The following is a 19,910-nucleotide window of genomic DNA, read 5'->3' as shown; positions in this document are numbered from 1 at the left end:
TTCCTTTTGGTTGCTATCAATTGCAGTGCAGAGAGGTTGCAACAGATGGTTGCTATTTTTTCTTAGAATCAAACAATGTAAGTAATTTCTTTTGTTGATTTTTATTTGTATTACTTTATTTTTTTAGACTGGTCTCTAAGTCTGGTCCTTGAGAGCCCCATTCATCCTAGTTCAAATGCTTGACTGAGATCAGATCGCTTGGGCATAGTTTGCTGATAAAGTAATCTCAAATGATCAGGTGAGATTGAACGGGGAAGCATTTAAAACAGTCAATTAGGTCTAATAATTGTAGCGTGCAACATCCGTAATACATAAGGTACTTTAAGTATCTAGTTAAAATGGAACATAAACTTGGTAATATATTTCAAAAGTAATATTTGAGCTAGGCAGACACTAGGTTGCCGGCTGTGTTTTGACCTGGCCAAGATGGCGGCCTCGGAGACGCACTGGGACAACTTGTCTGCAGTACAGAGCATGGCCCGACCCTGGCGGGTGCCAACCGCCACGAAAACGTGATTACAACTCTTAACGCTATAGCCACGTGGTTGTTATCAGCGGAATGACTATTAATAGTGATTAATTTAAGTCAATGCTTGGCTGGGTTCTGTGCTTTCCTTCTCTTGGGACCAAAGGGAACATTTTGCATCCCTCTTTCGTCTCCTTTCCACATGACTAGCTGTCGCTCTCTCGCGGCCAAAGATGGGTATTTTCAACCTGGCTGTGGTGACGTCACACAATGTACTGCAGTCCGCTCCCCTTGCAACGTGAATCGCTCGGCCAAAGTCTCACGAGATTTGCTAATGTCTCACGTCAAGCGATGCTGTCATTAGTTAAGTTAGACACAAGATGGTGCTATTGTCTTTTGGTAACTACAGTGCAGTTGGAGCGGGACCTTTTTGAGTTAATTTATTAAAAAACAATGCAAGGTAACGTTTCTTATTGTTACTATTTACCAAGTCAGAGCATATTGTTTAGCTAAATGTCACGTGAAATGTTTGATTTCATCGCTCACCTCGCGACAGTATCGGCTTGCTCAGCGTGTTTGAGGGCCGACCCAGAGGAGGAGTTTGGGCTGCACTTTTTTCTGTTTTGTTTTGTTTTGTTTTTTTTGTTTGTTTTTTTTAACACAGGGGTGCCCCCTGTGTGTGTGTGTGTGTGTGTGTGTGTGTGTGTGTGTGTGTGTGTGTGTGTGAGCGCGTGTGTGTGTGTGAGCGCGTGTGTGTGTGTGAGCGCGCGCGTGTGTGTGTGTGTGTGTGTGTGTGTGTGTGTGTGTGTGTGTGTGTGTGTGTGTGTGTGTGTGTGTGTGTGTGTGTGTGTGTGTGTGTGTGTGTTAGAAAGCATTCACTTCGAGGCACCAACAAGGAGAGGAAGTCGACTACGAGTGGTCCTCATGCTGATGCAGAAGCCCCCTGACCACCACCGCGTCCATCTACCTCCAGGCTGGAACATCCTCCTCGTCCTTCCACTCCTCTCTCCTCCAACCAAACACTGAAGATACTTTGCACTAACGTTTTCCTTTTTTCAAATGAGCATTCATCCCTTTTAATTGTTTTTATTTAATAACGATGCACACCACGCAAAAGGACACCACCTACACTAAGATCTTCGTCGGAGGCTTGCCCTACCACACCACCGACTCCAGTCTCAGGAAGTACTTTGAGGTGTTTGGCGAGATCGAGGAGGCTGTGGTCATCACTGACAGGCAGACCGGCAAGTCTCGGGGCTATGGCTTTGTGAGTACAGTAACTCCAATTAATCACAAGACTCGATGACGACTGCAGAAACGCGGCAGGTTCACATCTGAGATTCTCGCTGGTGGGTTTAGGAGATGATCATCAAGTACCTCTAAAGTCTCATCTCAAAAGGTTTTAATAATAACTGTACAGGTCAACATTATCTGTAAGTTTGTTGGCATTTTTTTCTTGATTAAAACGTCCCCCCAAATATTTTAAATGGTAAACTTTGAAGATCACGTGATAAATGACATGACATTATAAAATATTCAATGAAAATAATGCCTCAACAATATTTTTTTATATTTCTAGAAAATAAATCAGGGGAAACGTATCATAAAACTTTGAGATCCAGGATATTATAAAATATTCAATGAATTCAAGTCTTCTGGTAAAGTGAATTGAAATGGTATGCATTGATGCTAGCACATGCTAATTGTAGCACAAGAGTGCAAAATGCATGTTGATGCTCAAGTCGATCTCAACAAGGACAACATGACTTCCATAGATGAGCTCGGTCTGCTCCCTGTGCATTGTTTAGGAGGCGTTCCCGGGAATTTCTGGCAAGTTCCCTCGCCATTAGTCCTCAACTCAACACGTCTGGTTCCAAAATAGCCAGCAAGGCCGCTTTTCTATGCTCGGCACTGTCTCCCCAGACAACCTTCAGAGCCGGCGAAGCTCGGCCACTCGTAAACAGCAACTGACGTGCGCTTGCTTTCCTCCCAAAACCAGGTTACCATGTCGGAGCGCTCGGCCGCCGACCGGGCCTGCAAGGACCCCAACCCCATCATTGACGGCAGGAAGGCCAACGTCAACCTGGCCTACCTGGGGGCCAAGCCTCGAGTGATGCAGCAGGGTGGGAAGCAATGCTTTTATGTCATTTCATCTCTTTAGATGTGCACCATAAATCTGATCAACCAATCTTACCTGCAAGTAATCATTCTAGTTTTTTTTTTTCCCGACACCTTGTGATGGTCTGTTTGAACTTTGCAGGTTTTTCCTTTGGAGTCCCCCAAATTCACCCTGCCTTCATCCAAAGGCCCTATGGGTAAGTCCCGACTGGCGTATATTCTTTTGATACGATTTTGCGATTTGGTATGTTGGATGAGCTTCCAACTCGGGTGCTTCTCTGGCGCCACAAAAGGCAAATGTTGGCCAGATGGAGTTTGTGGGCTCTTTTCTGTGTGGTTTCATCTCTTTTTGACAACAAAAGCCTGAGCCATGCACCCTTTGCATACCATTATAGCATCTTCCTGTTGTTACTAGCGGATTACCCCTCCCTCTCGTGTTTTTCGGCATTATTATTGTGTGTGATTTTGTGTGCATGTGTGCACAAAAGTTGCAAACAAATCTCTTTCTCTTGCTCGCTCACCCACTCTCTTATTCATCTTCTCTCCAATGGATGGATGGAGCTTTTTGGTCACATGGAGCGCTTGGTGTTAACGAAAACAAGCGCACCCATTGTGGCGGCACAAAGCCCGAATGCTGACACTGCAGTCTCATGAAGCTCTGTGTGTGTGTGTGTGTGTGTGTGTGTGTGTGTGTGTGTGTGTGTGTGTGTGTGTGTGTGTGTGTGTGTGTGTGTGTGTGTGCGCGTATGCATGTGCGTGTGGGGGGGGGGGGGGTGCTGCGTGCGTGTGTATTTGTGCGTGTGTGCATGTGTGTGTGTGTGTGTGTAAGGGTCTCTGTGGTTCAAGCAATCCAAACAAAAAAGCAATGGACACTCGATTATGTACACTTGCAAAATGAAGCAACAACACCCTTTTTTTTAAATTACAATGTTGCTGCTTGAGTACTGTAAGGGGAAAACGTGAGTTGCGTGGCGTGCCCTCACGTCGTCCTGCTGAGTTGCATCAGCGCTGCTCAAAGTTTGTCACACAATGGCCGGCATGCGGTTCTGAGGAGTCTTACCTTCTCCTTTTCTAGCTGTGCCCCCCCCAGGCTAAAAAGTGAACTAATTACTGAGTCATTTGTTTGGGCACTGACACAGAATGGGGGTACAAACTTGAGCCAGCGGTTTTCTGCATGTTTGCACCGGAAGTGGCTCAGAAGGCGGTGTTAGAGTAAAAGCTGGTAAAGCATGAAAGGGCCTTGAACACTCTGCTTCGAATTGAATCCAATTTAAAAGCAGCGTAAGCTCACCCTGGCTTTGAAGTCAATAAGGAGAACTCCGTAGGCCTTGGATGGGCTGGGATGAGGCTACGTCCTGGAGGCCAGAATGCGCTCATTGTTCAGAGTTGTTGATTTAATCAAAACATCCCCCTGCCGAGCCCCCTGCCCACGCAAGCTCTTTTTGAAAACTGTCCAGCTGTCAAAGTGGCGCTGACATTTTCACAATGCTGTGCCGGGGCTCATCGCCTGCGTCCCAGACCTGGACACCGCCACTGTAAGCCGACCCTAAAACCCAGGCGCCCCCCTTTCCCACCCCGACCCACACCTCCTCCTTCACACAGAGATCATGCAAAATGTCTGCGTTAGGCTCGTGGCGATTGAAGTACATTTTCCAATATGTTATGCTACCAAAGACTTTCTCAAAGGGTTTGTGTCTGAAAAGCAAGTTTCTAACCACCTGCAATGATTGACAGACCCCTAAAGGGGCCCACTGTTGCTCTGCTTTGATTTTGAGGTCAGCACAGCATTTGAGTAGAAGAAAAAGACCAGGCAGTCGATGTCAGCAGTGGCGTTCTTCTGTGGCTACATTTTTGATATCAACGCACTTGTAATAGCCATCGAGCTAGTAAGCCAACCGTCTGGTTTTGTCCCGCAGCATCCCGACGCACTACGTGTACCCTCAGGCCTTCGTGCAGCCCAGCGTGGTGATCCCGCACGTGCAGCCCACCGCCGCCGCCGCTGTGCCGGCACCCGCCACCTCCCCGTACATCGACTACACAGGAGCGGCCTATGCTCAGTACTCGGCCGTTAGCGCGGCGGCAACCGCCGCATACGACCAGTATCCCTACGCCGCCTCGCCTGCCGCCGCTGGCTACGTGACTGCCGCCGGGTACGGCTACGCAGTCCAGCAGCCTCTTGCGGCTGCCGGCGCCTCCGCTCCGGGTTCAGCGGCCGCGGCTGCCACCGCAGTTGCCTTCGGCCAGTATCAGCATCAGCCGCTGCAAGCAGACCGCATGCAATAGCAGCAGAAGGAAGTGGCGTTGACATGCTGTGCTTCAACCAAAAACAAGAAAAAAGTCGCAGTACAAACATGATGATGATCATTTTCTAGTAGCTACTTTCTGGAGACAAACCACAGGAACTAATCCCTGTTACTTAAGCCTTCAAGTCCTATCGCTGTCCTAGGGCTGATTTTGTATATTTATTGTTGTCATACACACTGAGGGTTTTTCTTTTTTTGTATAATCAGGGAAAAAATTAAGCTGTTTTCAGCGTGACCTCTTGTTAGGACCTTAAAGCACCCCTCTTGGCCGATGCAAAGCACCCCCCCATCCCTTGACAAGGAACGCATCACTTGTTGCTCATTTGTTTAGCTGACACATTTTAATCCACGGCTGGGCCCTGTTTCTTTTTTTTCTTTTTTTTGAGGAGGGGGTGAGTTTACAGGGCCACCCACCATCCCCAACAACCCCTCCAGTGTTAGCAAAAATTTACATGGCAACCTCCTGCCTCAGTGTGCCTTTCGACTGCTATTTAATACAAAGAGACTTCTGCTATTTAAAATATTTATTTTCTATTTTATTTTTGTTTTTGGAGAGTAGTAGTGGCGGTACTGTATTAATATTATTACTGTGTACTCATCTCAAGGCATACATACATACACACACACACACACATATATATATATATATATATATATATAGGTTTTTTTTTTCTGAATTATTATATATTATATATTAACGTACTCAACCCAAAAAAAGATTTAGTAGCTGTTCAAGATACACTGCACTCTACTTTTATTTTTTAGCTTAATATTGGTTAGGTGTTTTTATTAATGGAGAAACTTTATTTAAATGCATGCGTAAAACAAAAAAACAAAAAAGCAAACTGCTGCTTTATCCTTAAGAATGTAAAGTCGTCGTAGCTGTGCTTTATTACAATTTCATTTTTATTTTTGGTTCATATTCATCTGACAATGTTGGGAGTTTTTATACTTGAACTATTTCTTACAAGGGAAACGAGAGCGAAAAGTTTTAATAAACATTTGAAGGAAGCTTTTCATTGTCACTGGATGAATAAGTATGTAAAGTGTTATTACCAAAACTCCAAAATTGGAATAAAATGTTCTATATTAAAAAAAAAAAAAAAATTCTGTTTTTCCCCACATGCCCCATTGTCAGCTTAGCGTCATGGTCACCTTCACGCCTGGCCGATGAGGACGCGGGACGCCGACTATCAATGATGCAGCACGAATCAATAAGTCATAGTCATCGTGTTAAGGTAGAAGAAGATGAGCGTGTTTGTTTCACGTGTGCTCACGCATTGGTGAAGCTGTCGGGGTGACGTCATTCAAAAGAAGGCAAACTACTGTATCTGACCATTGCTCCTTCCATCTATTATTTATCTGAAAATGTTTTTTTTTTTACCAGCTGCTTGTTATCAATGCATGATTTTAAAAATATATATTACGGCTTTCGTGTGTTGAATTTTCATCATAACGTGTTTTACAAATGTTTCGACCCTTTATTGGCAAGTTAACGCCGCCTAAAAGAGTTTCTAAACTTGAGTGATAAGGTATAAACCCGTGAGACATAACATGAAGTTGACTTAAAAAGCTTTCGATCTTCAAATAACAACGCAACAGAAGAAGAATGGTGGTCACATGTGTGCCTCTCTCTCTCTCTCTCTGTCGGTTATTTTTAGCGTGCGTGTGTTAGTGTGTGATCTGAAAGGTTCTGCTCAGCTGAACCAGGACATCCCAGACGGACGGCAAGGCAAGCAGGCAAGCAGCACTCGGAACAAGAACAGCACAGGAGGAGGTACAGTACAGTTCATGTAAAAAAAAACGTTGCGTTGGCGCACGTGTGCTATGGTGTGTGCGTGTGTGCGCGGGTTTGTGTGTGTGTGTGTGGGGGGGGGGGGGGGGGGGGGCGTGCACTTTGTAGACAGAACAGGCTTTTCCTAATATCATTACCTCTTTTTGGCCCCAGCATAGTTGCACCTTGAGTTGTTGGGATGGCTTGTGAGTAACATTTTCGAAAGTTCCTTGAAAAAAAAAAAAACAAGGTCTGTTTTGCCAAAAGAGACTACTTTTGTTTGATTACTTTTGTTTTTATCTTAATAATGCTTGAACAGGTCATAATTGTATTGATTAGTGGTGACGAAACAGGTGTACCAAATATTGTGGTTCCTGCAATGAACGCACCATTATAACAAATTTTCAATTAGCAGTGGGCCGAAGCTCCAGCGAGCTGAATTTAGCCTCACAAAAGATCAGATAGCAGAGCAACACGTGTTCTTCCTCAGCTGTCGAGCGGCGTCGGCTGTGACGTACGCCGCACCTGTCCGCTTCCCGCTCCTGGTTGCTATGGAAACGACAGGCAGGACAGCGCTTGTTCAAGATGGCGTCAAGTCAACGAGGAGTTCCTCCGGCTTGGCATTGTTGTCGCATGAGCGGACGCTTTTATTCCTGACACGAATGCGAACGTTCACGTTGGTTCATAGCGGGCAGATTAGCACGCGACTGTTAGCTCACAGTCACTTGCTGAAGTTGCTTTTGCGACAGATAAACGCCCTTGCCGGGGCCCCCGGCAATTTGACGCAGGGAGTCAAGTATTATTTTTGTGATTTTACTTGCTAGCTTTAGAACATCATGTCCAAAATCCGGCCCGCGGGCTAAATTCGGCCCCCAGTCATATTTCATACGGCCCCCAGCTTCGGTCTTCTACTGTATTATTTATGGCCCGCCTGCACTGTCAAACTGAATAAAAAAAAATCATGAAACTTGAAACTGTAATTCCTCCTATTACCAAAAGGTGACAGCACCACCCCTCTCTGCTCATTTCTGCCATGGCGACTGCAAAGAAAACGAGGAAAGTTGACATTGAGGGCCGTCGCTTTCAAGAGAAATGGGAATTAAAATAATTCTTCACTGAAAATCAAGCCTTGTTTAAGGATTTCAACCTAAAGAGACACTATCAGACTAAACATGCTAACACATACAACAAGCTAACAGGGAGTGACCGAGTTGATCAAGTGAAGCAGCTCCAAACTGACTGGCATCACAACAGCGATTCTTCACGCGAGGCTGTGAGTCAAAAGTAAATCAAAAGTAAATGTAACTTAATATTAAATATTACGAAGTGGCCATGTTAATCCTGTTGATGTTATGAACCTGTAGATGTGACACAAACTATTATTTCTGAAAGATATTGTAAATGACAGCAAAATTAACTTGTTTTAAGTTTTAATAACAGACAACTTTGCATTACTTATAACTCCTGTTTTAAATGTTCATGAGGCAAAAATAATTTTAAACTCATGTAAATTTAAGGTATTTCATACAGTTTGTTCAATGTTACCTGACTCTTCAGATATGAATGAAAGGCAGAATTTGTGTTTTTAGAGTTGTTCACATCTGCCTGAGTGGCTTATATTTGGTTATTTTGTTGTTTAAAAAATAAAGACAATTGGGACAATGAAATTTGTTTTATAACGGTGTGTATTTGCATGACATTTTTGTAGTTAAAAAATGTCCAAAAAAACTATTGGCCCCCGGGCCCCTTCACTTTATCAAATCTGGCCCTCCTTGCAAAAAGTTTGGACACCCTTGCTTTAGAATGTAAGGGCCAATCAGCGTCCGGTTGCAGATGTGATTCAATGATATTTAGAAACAGTTTTCATTTCGCGCTCATCAGGGCTTTCCATTTTGTCTGAAATCCTACTGCATTCTTCCATCCAGTCATGGAAGATTTGATGGATCGTCTGGAGCAAGCCGTGACTCGACTGGAGCTGCTGTCGGCATCCGCAAGTTTGTCCAACAGCGACTGTGTCAACGGCATCAATGGAGGTAAGACGGCTCTTTAGAGTCTCAAAGGGCTCCCTCTAGTGGTAAGCAAAAGAATCCTTCCATTCAGTTCAGTTGTATTTCACTTTTTCATGCCATACTTTTGTTTGCTGTTATTTGATTCAATTGAATGATGATCTTTTTTCTCTGTTGGTGTGTGTGTCTGTGTGTGTGCGCGCAACCAGCTTCCACCGCGTCCGCGGACACTTTTGACGTTCTTCTGAAATGTCCGCTGACGAACTACATGAACATCAGCAGGACCATCGGGAGTGATGTGGAGAAACACGTGAGTCTGCTTTGTACGCATTCTCTCTAATTCCTTTCTCTGACAGGACGAGTAATGATAAACTGTTCACCTGCACACAGACACATCCGTTTATCTTTGATTTGCTAGTAGTTATTTAAAATTGACTGTAGCCGTTGCCTTGGACCAACCTTGAATTTGCGTGCATTCATTAATCCAAACTGCCACATTCCCTCATGGCCAGCGTGTTATACGGCCGGCGTATCTCCGCCATGTCCTTGGACAGGCGCAAATTGGGCGACTTAATATTACACATGAAAAATAACAACGTGCGACTCACTTTAGGTTTGGGTGGCTCCTTTTAAGGGCAAAGCCTCCATGGTGGGTCCCCCCCGCCACACACACACACACACACGCACACACACACACACACACACAAACACACACACACACACATTCACACACACAAGCTAGTCAATCACACTTTTTTCTCTCCAGGCAGAGATGGTCAACGACGCCCTGCAGACGCAGAAGACCTTCCTCAAAATGGCGGCCGACCACCAGGAGCCCGCACAGGTACGAGCGTGAGGTCGACCAAATATTATGACACTTCCATAATAACCACTCAAATGACAACTGGCATGTTTTCATCGGGTTGTAGCGCTGGCAAAGCATCATGGGACATTATGATGTTCGCTTTAGAAGGCTTTCAAGGCTATACACTAGCGAGATTGAATGATTTGTTAATTGTTCTTTAAAACTTCACCAATTGGACATACACTAGATAGGCATACACGCACACACACATGCTCAAACCTTCCAAACGAGCAGCAGCTTTCAGACTTTTTATGGGCATGTTCTATATTTGAGGTCTGTTGTCAGTGTGTGTGTCTGTGTGTGTGGGGGGGGGGGGGGGGGGGGGTGAGACCTTTTAACTCCTCTGTCACCTCACGGTGCCTCAAAGATGTGAACGGATGAGTTGGTTGTAGAAGAACACAGAAATCCCCCGAATTTAGCAAGAGGAGTGGACTTAGTGGCTCAAGATGTCATTTGGGCCGTCGGAAATCAAACATCAGCATCCAAAAGCAGTTTCACTTAGCAACATGAAATTTTGTTGCCGTGTTCAAAATGTGAGCCGACAAAGTGAGCTGGCGGGGCTTCTTCACCTCTTAATCTGTGGAAGGTGAAGTGTAAACAGCGCGACGCCAGCTCTGCCTTACAAGGCCACGGGGATCTCCTGGAATGTTCCAGCAAAGGAAGGACCAAGAGGAGGAGGAGAGGAGTGAAGACAAATGAATAGTTTACGTTCACGACAATGCCAGCATGAAATTCATAGCAAGTCCAGATTTTGAAAAATGTCTTTAATTTTCCTGAATACATTCTGTCAAGTTCAAAGTCAAAGTCAAAGTCTCCTTTATTGTCAATAGCTCCGCATGTCAAGACACACAAAGCGATCGAAATTACGTTTCTCACTATCCCAGGGTAACAAGACAGAGTTCACAACGCACATACAAGTAAACAACACAGGAAAAATAAAACAAGAAGATGAACAATAAGAGTGATAGCACGCTAGCCGCTCCCGATGCACAGCAGAGTCCGGAAAGATGACAGTCAACCAGGCCACTGTGAACACGAGCACACAGCAGGCACGCACTGTCCGGTTCGTGGATCTTATCAGGCGAACGCAACCCATCTTGTCGTCCCGCGAACGAACGTACGCCAGTAGAATGGAAGGCACGGCTGGGCGAGGTGGGGTGGCCGCAAGCCTGGCCCGATGTCTCCGCGCTGGCCCCTCTCCCGCTGCCTCGCAGACCCGCTGCCGACGCATCCCAACAATGCTCCAGGACGGAGCAGTCCGAGCTCACGACGCAGTCCAACCGGGGGAGGAAGAGCAGGCCAGTCCGGCGTCGCTCCATGACGAAGCAGTCCGAGCGCCCTTAATCTCTCCGCACCAAAGTCCAGAACGCCATAAAACCCACTTCCGCCGATGTTGAGCAGAACATGCCCGCCGCACTAGTAGCACGACGTATCACACGAGACGAACATACACAAAACTGCCGGACAAACACTCAGTAAACACTCACAAAACACCGAACGGGACAGAGAGTGGCCGCTGCGTGTGCACGCGCCGCCATCTTGCTTAAAAGTTGAGCTTGTTCTTGGCAGAAGTCTGCAATCCACCAGGAGCCGCATGATGGCGAGTCATCGTGAGAGCGTTTGCAGCTCTGTGCGACCATTACCATTGTATCACGCCAGCTAAAAATAGCATTAATAACGCTGTGATACATTTTGACGAAATGTGCGTAATTTGAATTGAATACAGCACTGTCCTGTGTTCTCAGACGGAGCTCTGCAACCTGCTGAAGCCCATCTCGGAGCACATCCAGAAGATCCAGAGCTTCCGGGAGCGCAACCGAGGCAGTCAGCTCTTCAACCACCTGTCGGCCGTTAGCGAGAGCATCCCTGCCCTCGGATGGGTGGCCATGGTACGCTTTGGGCCTTCAAATGCTTGGTGATTTGTCGAGTTCAAATTTGAACCACTCGAGTGGACTCATCGACTGATCAGTTGAACCGCTAGCAGCTATGCGTGTATTGGCAGATGCCTTCTATGTTCATAATCTTTTCTGGACTCTCTTCAGAACCAAAAGCCCGGTCCATATGTGAAGGAGATGAACGACGCCGCCACCTTCTACACCAACAGGGTGCTCAAAGAATACAAGGAAACGTAAAGGCACTTGCGTTTGGTTTTACAACACAAGCCTCAGATACATTTTAGATTAGATTTGACTAAATTTGCATTTGTTTCCTGTTAACCTCTGCATCACACCTTTGGTGATTATTGTCATAAATTAAAATAACGTAGTTGTTAGTCCATATCACGGGATTGAATTAATTTTATTAAAGCACTGCATCGCATCGGTGTCGTTGATAACTTGAAAGGAAATGACCAACCACATTTTGTCAGCGACAGACGTCACGTGGAATGGGTGCGCTCGTACTTGTCCATCTGGACCGAGATGCAGTCGTTTATCAACCGCCACCACACCGCCGGACTGCTCTGGAGCAAGACGGTCGGCACTGGAATGATTAGGAGCCAAAATATAAATGAAAATGAAATCAAGTAAAATCCTTGTGCAGCACTGCTCTCTGGTGGGCATGACCATATTGCACCAATCATCTCTTTGCTGTAGGGTCCCATTGCCCCGGCCTCCCTGTACGAAAACTCCAGTGCTGCCTGCCCCCCAGCACCGCCTCCACCTGCATCTGCACCCATGGCCGAAGACTCCCGGAGCCCCGGTCGCGCCAGACACTGCGCCCTATTCACCCACCTCGACCAGGGCTTGGACATAATAAAAGGTGCGCTACCCACCTGTGGTCTACAAAGTCACTTTCAGGCCTTCACTCTCTTTGTAAAACTATCTCGTAGGTCTGAAGCATGTTTCGGAGCACCAGAAGACCCACAAGAACCCGTGCTGGCGTTCACAGGAGGGGCAGAGCGCAAAAGCCAAACCCGAGATGACGTCCCCACCGGCGGCACCCCAGAAGAAACCTCCACTGCTTAAGCTGGACGGGAAGAAATGGAGGGTGGTAGGTGGAGCTGGGACTCATTCGACCAGTCTCATGGGGCTTTACTGAAAGTAGATGGGCTCCCCCGGCAGGAGAACTTTGAGCACAAACATGACCTGATGATCAAGGAGACTGAGCTGCGGCAGGTGGTCTACGTCTTTGCCTGCAGTGATGCCACCCTGCACGTCAAAGGGAAGTTGAACTCCATCATCGTAGGTAAAATCCGAGAAAATTCTCCAAATTGTCCTCTTGTGGTATGCTAACAAATCGCTGCCTCCGTGTAGTTAGCTTGTATTTCGGTTGGACGTTCAATATGTTTGAAATGACGGGCATTTGTGTTCAGATAACTGCAAGAAGCTTGGTCTAGTGTTTGACAACGTGGTCGGAATCGTGGAGATCATCAATTCCAAGGCCGTTCAGTTACAGGTGAGACGCTGGTTCCAAGCAAGGTTTGCCTTTTAAATTTGGATTTGAAACAATGCTTAACATTTGGTTTGGTTTGTTTATTTCGGCAAGTACATAAAGAACACATTTATTACAGATTCATTTGTTTGACGTGACTTGTCGAAAAGGGAAATGTGAGGAAGCAATTTTGCTTATCTAGCCCCGTCCCGATTACAACCAACGTTTCACAACCAGACACACAATCTAAATTACTGCAGTGCAAGCGATATACCACCATATACCATGAAGAGAAAAGTAACAAAAGAAAAACATAGATTTGACCAGTTCAGCATGACTTGAATACAGGAATAGCAAAAAAAAAAAAACTGTAAGTCTGAATAAAAGTTGAAAACAAAGAAAAACTGAAATTTGACCAGTATAACATGATTTGAATACAGCAATACCATTTGAATAACAATTTGGATTACCGTAATTTTCGGACTATAAATCGCACCGGGGTATAAGTCGCACCAGCCATAAAATGCACAAAGTGAAAAAAAACCATATATAAGTCGCACCGGAGTATAAGTCGCACTTTTGGGGCAAATTTATTTGTCAAAATCCAACACCAAGAACAGACATGAACCAGCAACAACAGGCTAAACGATACGGTATGCTAACGTGACATATACACAATCTGTCAGGAGCGGTTGTGGAGCATGGAGCAGGACGACCAAGTGCAGCTTGGACCAGGGTTTATTGAAGCAACTCAAAATACAGACTCGGTAAACTGACATGACTTAAACAATAACTTGACTGACTGACCGGGACGTGGAACAAGAAGACAGCAGGACATGACGGCACCAAGACAGGACGACAACAACCACAACCAAAACCAATACCAGCAGCAACCAATACCAAAACCAATGACCAAAACCAAAACCAATACCAATGATCCGACAGGGAGAGAGGGGCAGACAGGACTTTTATACACGACAGGTAACGAGAGGCAGGTGGGAACAATCACACTGATCATGGGCACACAGGAGGGGAGGGGCGAGCACACAGACAGAAACCAAGACAACAGACACATAATGGAGCAGTTGGGGACGAGACGTGACAGAACCCCCCCCACAAGGGACGTCTCCCGACGTCCCAAAAAAAAAAACTAGGGGAACCGAACCGCACCGCACTCGGGCGGCGACTTGGGGAACCGAACCGCACCGCACTCGGGCGGCGACTTGGGGAACCGAACCGCACCGCACTCGGGCGGCGACTTGGGGAACCGAACCGCACCGCACTCGGGCGGCGACTTGGGGAACCGAACCGCACCGCACTCGGGCGGCGACTTGGGGAACCGAACCGCACCGCACTCGGGCGGCGACTTGGGGAACCGAACCGCACCGCACTCGGGCGGCGACTTGGGGAACCGAACCGCACCGCACTCGGGCGGCGACCTGGGGAACCGAACCGCACCGCACTCGGGCGGCGACCTGGGGAACCGAACCGCACCCGGGCGGCGGCTTGGGGAACCGAACCGCACCGCACTCGGGCGGCGACTTGGGGAACCGAACCGCACTGCACTCGGGAGGCAACTTGGGGAATCGAACCGCACCGCACTCGGGCGGCGACTTGGGGAACCGAACCGCATCGCACTCAGGCGGCGACTTGGGGAACCGAACCGCACCGCACTCGGGCGGCGACTTGGGGAACCGAACCGCACTCGGGCGACGACCTAGGGGACAGAACCGCACTCTGGCGGCGACCTAGGGGACAGAGCCGCACTCTAGCGGTGACCTAGGGGACAGAGCCGCACTCGGGCGGCGACTTCGGGGACAGAACCGCACTCGGGCGGCGACTGCGGGGACAGATCCGCACTCTGCGGAAACTCGGGGAAACACAACCGCACTCTGCGGCGACTCGGAGAAACAGAACCGCAATCAGCGGCATACAAAAGTCAGTGCCGCAATCGGCGGCAACTCAGGAAGTCCGTACGGCAATTGGCGGCGACTCCGGAAGTCTGTACCGTGATCGGCGGCCACTCACAAAGTCCGTACCGTGATCGGCGGCATTCGGAAGGCGGGGCTGTGCGCGGCGGCAAGAGCCATCATGCGCCGCAGCAGAGGGAGCGGAGCCAGGGACGATCGCGGGTCCGACGCAGCTGGCTTGGATGTCCGGCGACGTTCGCGGGTCCTGCGACGCTGGGGTGGAGCCCGATGGCGGCCGTGAGTCTGATGACGCCGGAGGGGGCACTCCGATAGCGGCCGCGGGTCCGGCGTCGCGGCAGCGAAGTCCGACGACGGTCGCAGAGCTGATGGCGCCGGGGGGGAATTCCAATGGCGGCCGTGAGTCTGATGACGCCGGGGGGGGGCACTCCGATAGCGGCCGCGCGTCCGGCGTCGCGGCAGCGAAGTCCGACGACGGTCGCAGAGGCGATGGTGCTGGGAGGAACTCCGATGGCGGCCGTGAGTCCGGCGTCGCTGGACCAAGATCCGATGGCAGCTGCAAGCCCATGGCGCTGGAACAAGCTCGGACGACGATCGGGCGTCGCAGCGGGAGCTGGTGGTGGAGGGGGGTCCAAGCGCTGGTCGTTGTGATGGTCGGATCATTCTGTCAGGAGCGGTTGTGGAGCATGGAGCAGGACGACCAAGTGCAGCTTGGACCAGGGTTTATTGAAGCAACTCAAAATACAGACTCGGTAAACTGACATGACTTAAACAATAACTTGACTGACTGACCGGGACGTGGAACAAGAAGACAGCAGGACATGACGGCACCAAGACAGGACGACAACAACCACAACCAAAACCAATACCAGCAGCAACCAATACCAAAACCAATGACCAAAACCAAAACCAATACCAATGATCCGACAGGGAGAGAGGGGCAGACAGGACTTTTATACACGACAGGTAACGAGAGGCAGGTGGGAACAATCACACTGATCATGGGCACACAGGAGGGGAGGGGCGAGCACACAGACAGAAACCAAGACAACAGACACATAATGGAGCAGTTGGGGACGAGACGTGACACAAACGAGGAGCTGAGAACGGGCCTGAGTAACATTCAGAGTTATTCAAATAAGTATTACATAAATAACACGTTTATCAAACCATCTGTGTCACTCCAATTCATTAAATCCATTGATCGTCCTTTATGTAAACAATGCCGCGTATGCGCCACATATGCGCCACTGACGTCGGACTCGTAAGTTGCATTTCTAATTATTCCACAGACCCATATAACGATATATAAAGTATATTTCAAATAACTATCATATAACAACAATATTATCAAACCATCTGTGTCACTCCTAATTATTAAATCCATCGATCAAATTCCTCGTCCTTTATGGCAACAACGCCGCGTGCGCGCCGCACAGATCTAGTATACAACTGTATTGTAGCGTTAACAAAGTACCAGGAAACACGTGGGTTTGGTAAACGGCTCTTTATTTAACAAAATAAGAGTTCAACGAGCCAACAACTGCTGAACTGTAACGATAAAAACATATACAAGTTGCTAAACTATATCAAATAACTATAACATAAATACGTTTTTTAAACCTTGTGTCACTCAAAATCATTAAATCCTTCAAACGTGGGGCTCTTCGTCATCTTCGTCATCCCGTGATAGAATCCTTTGTCCTTATGTAAACAACCGCCGCGCTGCTGACGTCACTTGCAGGTCAAATGACAGTAATCCCTTGCTACATCGCGGTTCGTTTATCGCGGTTTCACTACATCACGGATTTTTGAATTTTGAAAATTTGTGAAAAAATTCACACAAGTCGCCCCCCCACCCAAACTATGAAAAAAAAAAAAAAACGCGACTTATAGTCCGAAAATTACGGTAATTGTTTTGAATACAGTAATTACAGTTGATTTTTTTCTAACATGTTTTAACAGTTGATTGGATACAACAGTAATATGTTTTAACAGTTTGATTTGAATACAGCAGTGAATGTTTAATCAATTTTGAGAAGGCTAGCGTCACAACCCCAAAGGCACCCCGGGCATCGTCCCCACCGACAGGTGGCACTTGCACGGACCGATCTTGCAGCTGGCCTCTTGTCGCTTGACCATTTTCTTATTGAGTTCAGACATCTCAAGACGGAGCATTGCCATCATCTGGCCTCTCTGCTCTCAGCCCTCAGGTTGCTTTCCAAGGCTGAACTTTGTCCCATTCAGCTCATTTTGCAGGTGCAACCATATGAGGGTCAACGTCGAGTGGAGATAGTCTGGTCAAGCTCACTGACCCATCTTAGGAATTCCATAGCTTATGATACGGTCAGGGAAGTGCCTGAAGTGCCCTCAAGACTGCAACTCCCTCTCATTTATGTATTTTTCAACATTCCACAATATCGTTTATGTATTTGAAGAGTTTCATAATAACATTTGTGTTACATGTGTTACATCAGTGTCACGGATTGGAATGGAGCAGGGCGACCAAATGCAGCTTGGACCAGGGTTTATTTAGGGAAAAGGGAATTGGAATGGAGCATGAAGGGAAACAGACAGGAACTGGGAAACTAATAACATGACCGACTGACCGACAGGTATGGCAAACAGAAAAAAAACGAGGGAAAAACAGATAGACAGGAACAACGAGAGACAAGAAATAATCTGACAAGGTAGTGACACGCAGACAGGACTTAAATACGCGACAGGTAACGAGAGGCAGGTGAGAATGATCACACTGATCATGGGCAAACAGGAGGGGAGGGGCGAGCACACAGGCATACGGACAGAAACTATGACAATATGCACATAATAAAACAACCAGGGACGAAACGTGACAATCAGCAGCACAGACACCAGCCTGTATTGTAGCCATATTACAAAAGTGTTCAAATATCAACAGTCCTCTGCGCCCAAGGTTATTTTGTCTCAGTTTCAAAATGGAACCTCTGTTGCATGTGTGTGCCATGTACAGATTCACATACGTTTTCAATCACCATTGACATAATCAGTATTGTGTCAAAAACAATGTTTATATATAGATTTCGGTTTGTTCCTCCTACAGTTGTGAAAAGTTTGACCAATGTCTAAAAATATCGATTTGATCAGCATTGGTTTGGTGTTTGGGATGATTCATTCGACTTTATGAAGATTTTACAATTTGTCATCCAAGTGCTTCGCATTTTTCCTTGCTTTTTCAGTTGGCGAGCTCGCCATGCAATGTTGCCATTTTGTTTGGTGAGATTTTCGTTGATGTAGAGTAGACATTGGATCCTCTTAGATTCTTTCCCTGTTTCCACGGGTCGATTTTCTACCTCGTCACCACCATTTTGATGTCTAGGTGAGATCTTGAGTCCAGAGATGATCACATCATTCATTTTATATTGTTGGTCGATATCTTCCATTCTGTTTGTGAACATTTTTATCATCTGATCTTTCTTGGCATTCTCAGCTTTGAGAAATTTAAGTTCTTTCATCTTGGTTCCTAATCCAATCAATCGAGTTTCCATTTAATTTAGAGTGTCCACAGTTTTCTACATATGATCTTTGAGCATTTCGAAAGACTCAGCCGTGCCATTGTCTTTTTTTGGCCCCATAGTTTCCAAAAATGTTTTCAAAAAGTTCAAAAGGTTTTAGCTGCTGCCTTCTCTTCAGTTGCAGCTTGTTTCCATTTTCGTTTTGGGATGTTGTCGGACTTCACATACCTCAATTGGCGTTGATCCATTAGGCTTTATGTAGATTTGACAATTTGTGATCCAAGTGCCTTGTATTTTATGCCTTTATGATCTTTGAGCATTTCCAAAGACTCAGCCGTGCCATTGTCTTTTTTTGGCCCCATAGTTTCCAAAAATGTTTTCAAAAAGTTCAAAGGGTTTTAGCTTGTCTGTGTGTCTGCTGCCTTCTCTTCAGTTGCAGCTTGTTTCCATTTTTGTTTTGGGATGTTGTCGGACTTCACATACCTCAATTGGCGTTGATCCATTAGGCTTTATGTAGATTTTACAATTTGTGATCCAAGTGCCTTGTTTTTTCAGTTGACGGGCTCTCCATGCAATGTTTGCATTTTGCTTGGTGAGATTTTCATTAATACATACATTTGATCCCTTCAAGTTTTTGCCATGTTTCAATCGGGCGACTTTGTGTTTGGTACTTGTGGGACTTTAGTATTCGTTAGTATGTCGTTAGTATGACCGTGCGGTTTTCACTCACCCTATTTGCCGTTGCGCTTCTCTTTGGAAGGAGTCACCAGTAATCCACGTTTGCCATGTCTAGTTTATATATTTTTTTGTAGTAATGAAATCCACCACTTGTGCCCCCGATCTGTTGTCATCCTCGTCTCTACCATCTGTTCTATTTTAATGTCTCAGCGTTGCAGCATGATTTCTAAGGAAAGTTTGTAAGTTAGTGTTTGCCTATCAAACTAGGTGTTGGGAAGTGTGCCCACGATCTCCATTAATAAAACGGAAGGATGTCAGCTGTACCTGAGTCAGCAGTCCTTAAACTGCCACGTGGTCAGCGCCAAAAGCTCTGAGATGAACGTCCTCATCCCGCAAGGAGATGACGACTACGTGAGTGTCTGTCTGCATCTGCGCGTTCATCCAGAGGGCAAGTGGCTCAGCCGTTTGCTTCGATCCTTTTGCTTTTTCAGAAAGAGCTGCCGCTTCCCGAGCAGTTCAAGACCGTCTGGGACGGATCCAAACTGGTGACAGAACCCAGTGAGATGGCCGCTTGATTGAAGGTTAGCATAGTAAATGCTAACATTTAGCCTCTTGGATGTCCCCCCCCACCTTCATGTATTTTATCACTCGTCTGTGTTCAACCCCACAATTGAATACCACACAAAATTTGTTTTAAGTCCTACTGAATTCTTGAGGCCATGCTAAATCAAAAAAATAGCCTTGCCGCAAAATGTATTTAATATTGTTGGAAATTGTACTAATAAATATGCTTTTTTTTTTCTTAGTCCAGAACACTGCTACATTTGTGTTGAATTTTTTTTTTTTTTTTACAGTTTTCGAAATCACTGAATCTATCAAAGCACTCTTTACATGCCTAGTGTAGTG

General features: G+C 46.6%; 1 protein-coding gene across 2 annotated transcripts; it reads left to right on the top strand.

Moving 5' to 3' along the window:
- Window positions 1-141: 141 nt before the first annotated feature.
- Window positions 142-19,825, top strand: rbm24a (RNA binding motif protein 24a). Of its 2 annotated transcripts, XM_049751062.2 has the most exons (17): window positions 832-926; window positions 1,335-1,733; window positions 2,466-2,589; window positions 2,727-2,781; window positions 6,549-6,664; window positions 8,587-8,694; window positions 8,877-8,977; window positions 9,434-9,511; window positions 11,278-11,421; window positions 11,575-11,660; window positions 11,901-12,006; window positions 12,127-12,292; window positions 12,363-12,523; window positions 12,595-12,718; window positions 12,846-12,928; window positions 19,272-19,415; window positions 19,496-19,825. In XM_049751062.2, the coding sequence occupies exons 2-17, from the start codon at window positions 1,566-1,568 to the stop codon at window positions 19,577-19,579; spliced, it is 1,848 nt and encodes a 615-aa protein (XP_049607019.1). In that variant the 5' UTR covers window positions 832-926; window positions 1,335-1,565; the 3' UTR covers window positions 19,580-19,825. The 2 variants fall into 2 exon arrangements, with proteins under 2 accessions (XP_049607021.1, XP_049607019.1); XM_049751064.1 differs by lacking the exons at window positions 6,549-6,664; window positions 8,587-8,694; window positions 8,877-8,977; ... (8 more) ...; window positions 19,272-19,415; window positions 19,496-19,825 and adding an exon at window positions 4,501-5,898 and having other exon boundaries at window positions 142-926.
- Window positions 19,826-19,910: the final 85 nt, after the last annotated feature.

The sequence above is a fragment of the Syngnathus scovelli genome, chromosome 19 (genome assembly GCF_024217435.2).
Source record: "Syngnathus scovelli strain Florida chromosome 19, RoL_Ssco_1.2, whole genome shotgun sequence".
Taxonomy (NCBI): Eukaryota; Metazoa; Chordata; class Actinopteri; order Syngnathiformes; family Syngnathidae; genus Syngnathus; species Syngnathus scovelli.
Note: the sequence above shows the minus strand (reverse complement) of the source record. Positions and strands in the feature narration are given on the sequence as shown.